Here is a 13625-nt window from a genome sequence, read left to right as displayed (position 1 = left end):
GATGTCCTCTTTGGAGAAGTGTCTGTTCATGTCTTCTGCCCATTTCTTCACTGGGTTATTTGTTTTGTGAGTGTGAAGTTTGGTGAGTTCCTTGTAGATTTTGGATACTAGCCCTTTCTCTGATATGTCATTTGCAACTATCTTTTGCCATTCTGTCCGTTGCCTATTAGTTTTCTTGATTGTTTCCTTTGCAGTGCAGAAGCTTTTTATCTTGATGAAGTCCCAAGAGTTTAGTTTTGCCTTCATTTCCCTAGCCTTTGAGGATGTGTCGAGTAGGAAATTGGGGTCTAGGAGGTTTTTCCCTACTTTCTCCTCGAGGGTTATGATGGTTTCCTGTCTCACATTCAGGTCCTTCAGCCATTTTGAGTTAATTTTTGTGTATGGTGTAAGAAAGTGGTCTAGTTTCATTCTTCTGCATGTTGCTGTCCAGTTCTCCCAGCACCACCTGCTAAAGAGGTAGTCTTTTTTCCATCAGATACTCTTTCCTGCTTTGTCAAAAATTCATTGGCTGTACATTTGTGGGCCCAGTTCTGGGTTCTCTATTCTATTCCATTGGTCTATGTGTCTGTTTTTGTGCCAATACCATACTGTCTTGATGATGACAGATTTGTAGTAGAGGCTAAAGTCTGGGATTGTGATGCCTTCCGTTTTGGTTTTGTTCTTCAATATGACTTTGGCTATTCGGGGTCTTTTGTGGTTCCATACGAATTTTAGGATAGTTTGTTTAGAAGAATAAACATTGTGAAAATGTCATTACTACCCAAAGCAATCTACACATTCAATGCGATACCTGCCAATTTCTAAAGACCTTTTGAGTTGTCAATACTGGGGAGGAGAATGCTAGTAATATCTAGCTGTGAGAGGCCGGGAAGATTGCCAAACATCACGTAGTGTATAGGACAGCACCTCAACAATTAATTAGATTACCTCAAACATCACTCATGGCCATGGGGCAAGACCACAGGCCACTCTGAACTCAGGGCACTTGGCTGTAATCACTCCCCTTTAAGAATCCAAATAGCTCGCTTGTCATCTCCTTCAGTCTTTTCTGAATAGCATATTCTCACCACACCCGATCTGACCGGCGTATACACTGCAGTCCTTCCCTAACTGTAACATGCACAACTATCCATGCACCTACTCAGTCCTAGTTACTCTATTCCTTTCTCTTCACCTTCTAATGGGGCATAATTTATTGGCTTATGATATTTGTTCAATGATGTCTTCTCTCCTTCTCGAATGCGAACTCCATGGTAGAAGGTGTGTTTCAGTCACTCATGTATCCCCAGCACCAAGAACAGATGCCGTGCATACAATGGGCAAATAAATGAGTAAGAGGAAAACTAAGTGACTGTATGAATGAGGGATATGGATTTTATTTCCCATTATTTTTAAATTCTTTTAAGCTTTTACTTATTTATTTTGAGAAAGACAGAGACATAATGAGTGGAGGGGGAGAGAGACGGGGAGAGAGAGAGAGAGAGAGAGAGAGAGAGAGAGAGAGAGAGAGAGAGAGAGAGAGAGAATGCCAAACAGGCTCCTCACTGCCAACAGAGAGCCCAAAGCAGGGCTCGAACACAAGAAACTGTGAGATCATGACCTGAGATGAAACCAAGAGTTGGACCTTTAACCTACTGAGCCACCAAGCACCCCTCCCATTACTTTTAATGACAATGCTGAATTCAGTATCCTTATATGCATGTGCTTATGTTTTGGTTTTTTATTCCTATATGGCCAGAAAGCTTTCCAAAACAGAAAATTTCCCATAACTATGTGTCAGTACCCTTCTCTCCATTTCTCAACCATCTACTGGTGGCTTTTGAAACTTTTACCCATCTTTTTATTTTGATTTGTATTTTTCTGATGACATGTGGATTTGAGCATCACTTAATATTGTTGCTGATTATCTGAATTGGATCGTCTGTGAATTGGTTTTGCAGATCTTTTCTGGTTGTTACAATTGACACTTCTAGTAAGTCTGTAAGTTATCTATATGTGTCCTACTAGTAATTGGCAGAGCTTTATTTTAAGCTATTATTTGCCTGTTGGTTTTGTTTATGGAATTTTTTGTTTATTCTTTTACACAATCGAATATGAACCTCTTTTCTTTTGTAGCTTCTGGGCTTTTAGAAGTGAAATCCTGCCTTTACAGCGCACATTGCTTTACCCTCTGTTTTCTTGCAAAAGGTGTATTGTTTTTATTTGTTGCATTTAAGTCTTTAATCCCTCTGAATACATTTCTGTATATACAATACACAAAAGAAAACCTGGGTTTAATTTTATTTTTTTTTCAGCTGTGTAACTAGATATGCCAAAAGCATACTGAAGACTCTATCTGTTACCCCATGGAATTGACCTTGGTTTTATATTAGTCTCCTAATTACTGACCTCAGTGTTTTGATTTTCTAACCTGTCCCATTAACTTATAATCTACCATATACTAACATCATGCTTTTTAAGGGAAAAAAAAAACTTGGTGAGGAAGAGTAAACACAACTTGGCAGGTCAAAAGGAATAAGAATATTCAATTCAACTTTAAAACAAAAAAGGACACTGACACTGTAATTGAAGGTCACGGTATTTTCAAGCTGCCCGAATAAGAAATAAAAGTATCTTCTCTTTTACTACCAAAAATGGCTGAGACAATTGCTCATACTTTTTCTTTGAAAAATCATTTTAATCAATTCCATATAATCTTGTTCTTTTTCATTGGGCCTATGCTTCAAATGTCTTGACTGATATTATATTAAGCGAGTTCTCTGGAGAAGCAGAACCAATAAAATATATATGGATCTAGAAAGACATTTACCATATTAGTTGGCTTATACAATCATAGAGGCTGGCAAGCCCCAAATCTGCAGTGTGGGGTGGCAGTCTGGAGACTCAGAAAAGCCAATGAGGCAGATGAAGCCTTAAGGCAGCCTGGTGAAGAAATACCTCTTGATCAGGGAGGCCAATCTTTTTTGTTTTATTTAGGCCTACAACTGATTAGATAGGGCCCACCCACATTATGGAGAGTGATCTACTCAAAGTTCACTGATTTAAATGTTTACCTCATCCAAAAACACCGTCCAATTTGACACAGAAAAGTATCCATTTCAAGTATCTAAGTTTATTTTTTCTATCACTAGAAGAGTTCCACTTTATCCTTAAGAAAATTTAGAAAAGTTTTATCCCCCAAGAAAAGTTAGATTCCTAAGGGAGAAATGTTACTGAGAAGGGAAGACTTCAGGGTAAAAGTAAGTAAGAACACAAGAACACAAGCTGACTCTACTACCTGTAAGACCACTAAGGATTACATTAACCTCAAATCACAAGGAAGGAGGCAAAACTTGCCAAAAGTTTGCTGATGTTCATTCTTCCTGTCATCACTTGTACATCTCTGTCCCTACACTTCAGAGGGACTGAAATGGAATTGGTTGGAGCATCAGCATGAGAATTCTCATTAATGCTAACTATACGTTTTTGCCTATTACATGCATTAATCTGAATGTCCCCGGGGCGCCTGGGTGGCTCAGTCGGTTAAGCGTCTGACTTTGGCTCAGATCATGATCTCATGTTTGTGGGTTTTAGTCCCACATCGGGCTCTGTGCTGACAGCTCAGAGCCTAGAGCCCGCTTACGATTCTGTGTCTCCCTCTCTCTCTGCCCCTCCCTGCTCATGCTCTGTCTCTCTCTGTCTCAAAAATAAAATTTAAAAAAACATTAAAAATTTAAAAAAAAAATCTGAATGTCCTCTACTCGTTCCTGCCCCAACAGGACACTTTATGGACTCCACCTTTAGGGTAAAGTAAATAAAATCTGTGAATCTCTTACAATATGAGTCATGGATTTCCTTGGTGTGACAATGTCAGTTCTGGGTCTATTCAATAATCCAGAGGTAAAGAAGGACTAACTTTCTTTTCATGAAGCATATTGAGTTCTACTCACACATAGACATAAGGAATATTCTCTGATATTCACCCAAATAGTTAATGCAGATTGCCATGAGTGAACGGCTTAGCCTGTGTATCTCTGCGAGGCTTACCTGGTGTGTGATCGAAGTCTGGACTCAGGGCCTCAGCAGGAATTCTATTGCCAATAGCCCAGTCCAAGTCATCTTGAGAGTCCTGAGCAAGACTGCAGGCTGTGGTCCAGTTCCCTGAAGTTGTTTCAAAATTACAACTTCCTGTTGTGCTTGTATACTGGCCTAGGGAAATGAAAATAGGAACAGAATGCTCTGAAAATACAGAGTATACTTTATATCATACATTTGTGATTACTTAAAATTAATATCTGCATATTTTAATTGTGTATTAATAAATTTAAAGAACCAGGACAATTGCACCCATTGGAGATGTCAGCTGCACACTGTAGTTTTTATTTTCACCATAAAGCCTAGAAGGAGTGCATGGATATTGTCATTTATCCATGAAGGAGTTATATGGGTTGACTAAGATGACTGAAAAAACTGTGTCTACACGTGAGCAATGAACACAATATTATGATAATACAGATAAGTCAGGTCATATAAATCAAGGGCTCCAGTTGTCTAGATGTTTATGTCAGTCTCTCTGTTTACTCTGGTGTTTGAACAGCACAGAGCATTGGAGGGGCTGAGTCATTAACTAAAGGAAAGGTGCCTTTGGAGAAGTTGTAAACTGTACAGGACACAAACACTGTCAGGATACCATTCAATCATCCACGTACATTTCCAAGCTAGTCATGAAATACTGGAAAATGTTGACTGATAACTCATTAAAAATTAAGTTATTTGTAATGAGAAAAATTACTATTTAATAACTGAATGTCTATGACCTACTCATCTGTGAAAAGTACCATCATAACATGGTGATAACTGCTTTCATTTTTCTTTATTTTTTTTCTCTTTTTTTGCACAACAGTTATTATTTTTGATACTGTGTGGTACAGACAGAATGATTGGGTTATTTAACCAGTATGAATCAATTGAGATTGTCATTGATTTTTCCTTCCTTTTCAGAAAGATGAAGTTTGTGTTACTTTTAATATTTTCTTCTCAGGATGGTTTCCTGTGCATAACTTCTTCCTAACATGAAATTAATACTAGCATACAGAAACTTCATCAGAAGAAAACCTTGCTGTTCAAATGGATGCCAAACATATAGTAAACAAAGCTTTAATATTCCTTCAGAAAGTTTTCTGGATCTCTGAAAATATTTCATTAAATATCCATATTTTATTTCTCAGGCATGATTGCATTTTACCCCTAAAATCTAGAATAATTTTTAATTATGTACATTTCTTTCACTCATTCTAAATGACATATAATGCATTCAATTCTATATTCTTATTTATGGGCTCTCTAGATACCCTGTTTATGTTTATAATTCCAATATTATAAGAATGGGTTTATATTATGCTATACAATATGGCTAAAAGTAAGAAATCGAGTTCTTCTCTGTTTAGCTAACACAACCACAAACATGCCGAATATTCCAATATAAATACAAAAAACAGCCATATTTGTTCTCTAGAATGGTGTCACATACAGCTTCTGCACTATTGCATTTCTAGGGAACTGACTCCCTAACACACAGGACCTATAATAATTATTCTATATCCTTTTGGATTCTCTGTACCCACCCTTGAACTTTCTGTTCCACCTTATCTAACATATGACTTTACGGAGGACTCTAAAGATATCTATACAATCAGGATAAAATGTCTCTTATATTTCATTCTTTCCACGTCAAATTATGTCATTTTCCTTTCTCTTTCTAGGGCTAATCTCAGTTTATGATCTCAACACCTTACCAAGTACTGCTATTAGCATTGCACAGCTTCGTTTATTTCAGTTAGAAGACTTTTCCAGGTCTTCGATCTCATATATTCTACCAATTCCTTTCTTATAACTTGCAGGCATAGCCAGGTGCCCCTCTTGATTTAATTTTACATGCTTAAATTTCTCACTCTGCATAGCTTCACTAACCCTGGCCCATGGTCCTTCACACTTTAATGCAGATGGCCTGCCTACAAATTTACAGCCAGGATGGAATGCAGGTGTGTATCTTCAAGTGTGTGCTGAATATTCCACTCGGAAGATGCAACTGTCTTCTCAAAACCACAAAGCCTAAAATGAACTCAGCACTCACCTCTCTAAATTAGTTCTTCTCTTTGAGATTAATAATTAATTTCAGAGCATGACTCTTCTCTCTTTTTAAAGATGCTCACCTTGGAGTTCTCTTTGATTCTGCATTCTTCATTTCCATATCCAACCTATCACCAAACCTGCAGGGTCTCCCTTGTAGAACTTAACTCACTCCTTTTTGTGAAGTTCATAACCCCTGTTATAGTTCTATTGGTTCAAGCCCCTGGGTTATTTTATGAGTCTTTTTTTTTTTTTTAGTGTAGCCTTCATTGTATCAACTTTACAAACCCAAACCACATTAATCATCTCTAAGAATGCTCTTGTGTTATTTCCATTGCTCAAAATACCCAGTTTTTCACATGGTTTGAATATACTCTTACACCCCTTGCCTTACATACAATAAGTTTTCCTTTGATGCAAAGTGTTTTTGAAACTGAATCTCAAAATTGCCTCTATGCCAACTAAATTCTTCAGAAGATTGTTTCTTAAATAAAAACAGGTTTTTTTTTCAACTTTTATGTTTAGGACTACTTTTCTTTCTCTTTTTTAATTTTTTAATGTTTTTTATTTATTTTTGAGAGACAGAGAGAGACAATGTGAGCAGGGAGGGGCAGAGAAAGAGAAGGGGATACAGAATCCGAAACAGGCTCCAGGCCCTGAGCTGTCAGCACAGAGCCTGATGTGGGGCTTGAACCCAAGCACTGTGAGATCATGACTTGAGCTGAAGTCAGACGCTTAACCGACTGAGCCATCCAGGCACCCCTACGTTTTTTCTCTTTTATGAATGTTTCTCTAGCTGTGGGATGCTCTTTTATCAGTCATTTCTTCCTTCTCCTGTAGAGGACAGACTGCTATTGTATTTTACTATTCACCTTCTTACACTCAGATGTCTAGAGGCGACTTACAATTTATCAAAGCAATTGTGAGGTGCAATGTTCTCTTCTTTCCTTGCCTTGATTAGGTTAGCCATAGTCTTGGGATACAATTCTAGACAATGAGCCTTATTATGGAAAAGGTACCTGGGAAAGTTTGCCTTGTTTTTAAGAGCAAATCAAAAGAAAGAGAATCTATTTATCCTTTCGGAGGATATCACTGCAAAGATGTGATCCTTGGGACTGAAGAGATTATATGGAGAGCTGACTTGATTAAAAAGTCAGTTATATGAAGATGGCAAGGATAAAGAAGGAAGGAGTCTATGTAGTTCTAATTTTTTGATAAGAAAAGTTGTTAAATTAACCAATTTTAGGGTTCCTTGCTTTTCACCTCATGCTATTTGAGATAACACATTTTCCTTATTATATCAATTTAAAATGCACTTGGTTCCAACTAATACGTATATTGGTAAACCCAAGTAACAGTAGCTAAGACACATAGGAATTCATGTATCTCAAGTAAAAAGAAGTCAGGAAGTTGTCCATGTAAGCGTGGTTCAACTGTGTAGATGTGAGGCACATATTTTCCATCTTTCCTCTCATCTTGTCATCCTCAGGCTTTTCCCAGTATCACGTATATTAAAAGGCATTAAAAGAGGTGGGAAGAGGAGGGGCATCTGGGTGGCTTAGTTGGTTGAGCATCCTACTTGAATTTTGCTCAGGTCATGATCCTAGGGTCGTGGGTTGGGACCGCAACAGGCACAGCGCTGTCTGTGGACCCTGCTGAAGATTGATTCTCTCTCTACCAGTGCTTCCCTCTCCCCTGCTTATTCTCTCTAGGAAGGAAGGAAGGAAGAAAGGAAAGAAGGAAGGGAGGGAGGGAGGGAGGGAGGGAGGGGTAGGAAGAAGAGCCTCTTTTTTTTTTTTTTAAACAATCTGGGGCTTTTCTTTCTAAAAGGGATACCTTTTCAAAATTTCCATGTATATCTCATTAGTCTCTGGTGGCAACAGGGAAGTCTGGAAAAGGTGGCTCTGTATTTGGTCACAACTCTGAACCAAATAAAAGCAGAGTTCTGTTTTTAAGAAACAAAAGGAGTGCTTGGCAACTAGCAGGGACTACCATGATGCCCAAACTGGTTGAGGCTGAAATTTCTGCTACAAGTATATCAATTAATATATCTTTTCCATTCCATCTAGCAATTCCTACTCACCTTTGAATGCTTGATTTAGGTCTTATCTTTCATTTTCAGACCATTTCAGTTCTCTGAAAGTATGTGTGCATGTGTGGTTTATAGCACTTAACAGCAACTCCAGTTACTACTATTCATTTGGAAATTCATTACTTCTTTCTTGTCGATGATCATCATAGTCATTTACCATTGAATTACTCTGAACATTTCTATGTGAGTGATATTACTACTTAACCCTGGTCTATCCACAGTGGTTCCATATAGAACTATTAAATGATAAATGATACAAGGAATTCTGTAATATTCCTTGATGATGACTATGTGGTCAGTATTTTTTATATGATTATGGTTTTAGAAAAAAAATTTCCAAATTGTGACCTTTGTCATGATTCCTCAAATAGATTTAAGGCATTACTAACATTTAGCCACTGGCATTTTCCTATAGGTAGGGTATTCAGTCACATGGTTGTGTGGTAAGTATAAATTTTGGCCCAATCACTTATATTTTTTAAGAGCTGGCCCCATAATTGATAATTTTTAATTACTCACGTCCACATATTTGCCTTACTTTGCTATATCATAATGCATTATACATGAATATTTAATACTTTCTCCTCAGTGTGAAATCACTTCAGAGAGCACTGCATTGAGAAGGCTCCTGAAGAGTCTGGGGTCAGTGGGAAAGAAGGGTCTGACTGGATAACGGTGTTTCTAACTGTGGTAAAGGCAGGCTAGTCTGTAATCCCCATGCCCTGCACGTCCCTAGCCTGGAATACAAAGTACACTGAACACATGATTTAGGTGACGATGCTCTTCCCTGTAAGAAAGAGCGCATTTTTAAACTTAACTGTTTCTGTTAAAGAGAATTGATTTAATTCTTTTTTGTGAATTGCAGTGGAAGTTAGAAATGCAAAAGAAAATGTTACCTTTGTTTATAACCTACACTAAAAATTTAGTCATGAAGAAGAGCTGCATTTACTTTCCAGTAAATATAAAGTATATGAACTATGTCCTCTATGACTGACAAGTTTCAAGAGAATATAAAAATAATGAAATGAAAGAGGCCAACATTATTCATCCTTGAAGGCTAAACAAATGTGTTCTTTATGTCATTTAATTCTCAAAGCACTCTATAGGATGGATGTGATTATATCGAATATAAAGATGAGGAAATGAGTCTCTGAGAATTTAAATAATCACTCAGCAGATGAGGGTAAATCACTCAGCAAAATGAAGACTTCAGGTTAATAAACCAAAAGTCCATTTCTTCCTTCTATTTCTCCAAAGGTCATTTAAAAACTTTTGTCATTTAGTTCACCATCCACAATAGATTATCTGATTTCAGGAATCTAACCTTGATGCATCCAATGTATCCAAAAGACTATCAACATAAAATACTGACGAAGTCAGTTTGCAGAATCAGTAAGTCACTTGTATGCCCATGTGTGTGGACACAAACAAAGTCTATCAAAAGGTCTTTAGGGAAGTGACTGTTTCATTTGTCAACATATTCTTTTAAATGTTAATAAATTCCAATATGGCTTGCAGTTATCCACCAAAGCTGGAGGGAACACTAACTATATGAGTATATAACTGACTGAGTTTCTAAAAATCAAAACTGCCTTTGCATGTTTTCATCTCAATACCTCATACACCTGTGGGAAAAATAAAAATCACATAAAGCAGTCCGAGAAGAAAAATGAGTGAAGCCAAGAAAAAAACAAAAACAAAAACAACCGCATTCACATTTGAAAACCAAAATACCTAGTAACTATTTATATTCTATAAACCTATATTGCATGGGCAAGTGTAATTCTTACTTGTACTTCCAAAAAAACTGTGATAACTTTATTATTAGTATTATCACCTGGTACATTTCAAAAGTAATCAGAAATTTTTTAATTTATTGCCAACTTTTTTAAAAAAACAAAGAATACTACATTTTACTATACCCCCCACACCTGTTTTTTCCCCACAGTAGAAAGCAAGGTTTGGAAGTTCAAGACAATGTTTTATTCATTTTTATACATTCATTGTTTAGAAAGTTGTTCCTAGCCCATACTAAGAATAGGAATAAATGGAAGAATATATTTTGTATGTAAATATTTTCAAAGCGTGTGCATCTTAAAATGAGAGGAAGAAAATTTAATTGCTGTAATCATTTTTCTCTGTGAATGCAACAAATGTCCCTTATCCTTACTGTATTATGTATACAATGTCATAATGTTCCAAGTGTTTTTCCTTTAGAGTCTTTATTTGTTTTGCTGGTGATTATTAAAAACTCTACTTGTTAGAGTAGAAAATTAGTGATTTCACAAATGTTTTGGAGCATGTTTTTAGAGATCCATTGGAATCAGTTCTATAGTCAGCATCAAAAAATATATTTTTTGGTGCAACAAAGGAAAAAAGCTGGAAAGAACAACTAACTAACTGGAATTTAAGTAAAAACTTAAAAAAAAAGAACACTAGAAAGTATTTTTCAATGTATTACAAGGTTTGAGAAAGCATACATTATAAAGGAAATACACAAAAGTTTACAAAATCAAGATTATTATAGCACTGTGATGTTGCCAGTACAGTTTTAACAAGTGCCAGTGACTTTTAATCTCTTTTATACTTTGATTTTTAAAATTAAAATACAGGATTAATGTTGAGAAATTTATGCTAAGGGAAATAAGCCAGACATAGAAAGACAATTACTGTATGATCCAAATACTGTATAAAGTACCCGGAGTTGTCAAATGCCTAGAAATAGAAAAGAGAACAGTGGCTTTCAGGGGCTGGGAGGGGGAAAATGGATGATTATTGTTTAATGGGCATAGAGTTTCAATTTTTCCAGATGACACAGTTCTGGAGATGGATGGTGGTGATGTCTGTACAATAATACAAATGCACATAAAGCCACTCAACTGTACAGCTAAAATTGGTTAAAATGGTAAATTTTATATTATATATATTTTACCACAATTTAATAAAAGTAATAAATGAAACTAAGAGAAAATGAACACTTCAGAAGCACCATTACTGTAATATGTCAAAGAATAAAAATGATACTAAGTTAAAAATAAAAATTTAAACATAACTTCTAGGATTCTCCCTTCCTCTACACACATGACATTTCCCCAAAGGTGGAGTCTAACCCTTTCTCTCTTTGGCTCAAGTGAGACTTTTTAATTTGAGTGACTATTAGAGAGAGCCAAGAGTGACATTCTAGAATTTTCAAGGCTGAGTCATAAGAATTCTTGTCTTGTTTTCCTATGGATCCTAGAATGCTTGCTTTTGAGAGCATTTACTCTGGTAAAAGGCATGCAAGATATCTGACTGTCCGTGGCAGCCATGCTATGGAAAGCCCAAGCCACATTTGATTATCCTGGAGGAAGAGACGCCATGTCAAACCAGATAGACCCAAGAGGACCAATGTGCCAAACATGGAAGGAATGAAGCCACATGTAAAGTGACCTCCCATTTCAGCTATCCTAGCTGAAGACATGTGGATCAGAAACAATATGCCTCGCTGGTTCTTTCCTGAATTAGGGATCCACCACATGAAAGCTAAATGAGACTTTCTTAGGCTCCTAACTTCTACGGTAGTTTCTTAGGTAGTGAATGCTACAACAGGTAGCCCACATGGTATCAAGATTCCATACAAATGCTCATCAGTAAAAAATATGATTTAAATACAGGCTCACATTTTAAAATTGCATACTTGCTTTTATAAATGACTTTTCAACATCACTTGAATTAAAGCTTCAATAAAATGACAACAATAACAATATGGCCAATCCAGTCCTCTTTCCCCAGAGCTCTGGGATGGACAAAATTAATCATAAAACTAGTATTTATTCAAAGTGCTCATTTTTAGCCTCATGTATAAAATCAACCATCTTTTGGAAAAGGAATGAAAAAAGGAAATGAAAACCAATGAAGAAAAGTAGACAGCTAGGTCAGTTTCTGGCAGTTAAAGTTCTGACCACACACACAGTTCTGCACAATGACATGTTGAGAAATCTTTGTGACAAGATTTGCTGCAGTGTCTAGCACGGGACTGAAATGGTTGAGAGAGCTGAAATGTAGATGCGTGTACAGAAAAGCTGGAAAAAATGTCTCAGCTATTTTAAACCTACTCTAGTGCATGAAAAGAACACTTCCTCTCAGTGGCCAAAGCCGATACGTTACTTTCCTAATAAAGTGAAAATCTGTGTTGATCGGGCTGTATTAGAGCAGGCAAGTCCACTTACCACAGTGAGCCTCATCAGACCTATCAGGGCAGTCTGGTTGATAGTCACAGACAAGGTGAGATGCCACACACTTCTTGTCGTCGCACAAAAAGTCAGTGGCTTCTGGGCAAATCTCAGAAGTCTCTCCCACTGTGGAAAAAATGAAAACAAAGTCATTTTTTTCCATTAAATTTGAATATTCCTTTTAGTGGTTTTATAGATTCCACATTTAAATACGTTACTGATCTTTAAGAGCTGTCCAAGGCAGACTTGTAGACAACCCTCCCTCCGTCAGCACCACATCCCATCTGTGAGCAAGTTTATGTGGATTGCACTTTCAAAAATCACCTTTAATCAGTCAAGGGCTGACCATTATCTATTATCTAAATCTAAAGTCTCATTCAAGACCCTAAAAATGCTTTGCTTTGGTTGTAGCTTAGTTTTCTAGTCTCATTTTCTGCAACTCTCCACAGAAGTACCTGCAATTAAAATACAGTACGAGGTTTCACAGATCGGTCGCTTCTCCCTCTTTCCATGTGTCCACATATACTGCCTCCTTTGCCTACACGGACCATTCCCTCCTGGGCTCCTGGTGGTCCGCTCAACACCAAGACTCCAGGAAATAGCTCCTTTCTCCCCTTCTTTTGCCTTTTCTTTGTCATCCAAACCCTAGGTTGGGTACCTCTGTTTCATGTCTCCTAAGAATCCTGCTATTCCTATGTAAAATGTTTGCCACCTCAGATGACAGCTGTGTTGCATGCCTGTCTGCTTCTCCAGACTCCAAACCCCTTGGAAGCAGTGGTTGTGGATGTGTTTTCTTAGGCCAAACCCAGCATCTAATCCATAGTTTGTACTTAATAAATGTGCGTATAATAATTGAAGGCATAATGGTTTCATCACAAGGAAGCTTAGGAAAGTGAATTAACAGAGAATTTTCAAAGCGATTTACATTTACATTTAAAAAAATTTTTTTTGTCTTTTATTTTTTTATTTTATTTTATTTTTTACTGGCAACTTCTATTTTCTTCTTTTTTTATTTTGAATATAACACAATTTATTTTTTGTAACATACACAATTATTTTCCATCATTTACAATACAATAGTTGCAATGACACTCCAAACAGAAAAGCAAAGTAAAAAATCAAAACACCAACTTCTGTTTCATGTAATTAGACTTGTACAGAAATTAGAAGGTTAAGTAACAACTAGTTAATCACCTAATTTCACAGCTGTCTGA

General features: G+C 36.7%; 1 protein-coding gene across 1 annotated transcript in view; it reads right to left on the bottom strand.

Annotated features, from left to right (window-relative positions):
• MALRD1 (MAM and LDL receptor class A domain containing 1) overlaps positions 1 to 13625 on the bottom strand; it is a 759741-nt gene that overhangs the window by 228452 nt on the left and 517664 nt on the right. Inside the window, exons 32-33 of the mRNA XM_029955581.1 lie at positions 12409 to 12537; positions 4027 to 4188 (exon numbers count right to left, since the gene is read on the bottom strand). Of these exons, the coding sequence (XP_029811441.1) occupies positions 4027 to 4188; positions 12409 to 12537 (291 nt within the window). The remainder of the gene's footprint in view (positions 1 to 4026; positions 4189 to 12408; positions 12538 to 13625) is intronic.

The sequence above is a fragment of the Suricata suricatta genome, chromosome 10, assembly GCF_006229205.1.
Source record: "Suricata suricatta isolate VVHF042 chromosome 10, meerkat_22Aug2017_6uvM2_HiC, whole genome shotgun sequence".
Classification (NCBI taxonomy): Eukaryota; Metazoa; Chordata; class Mammalia; order Carnivora; family Herpestidae; genus Suricata; species Suricata suricatta.
Note: the sequence above shows the minus strand (reverse complement) of the source record. Positions and strands in the feature narration are given on the sequence as shown.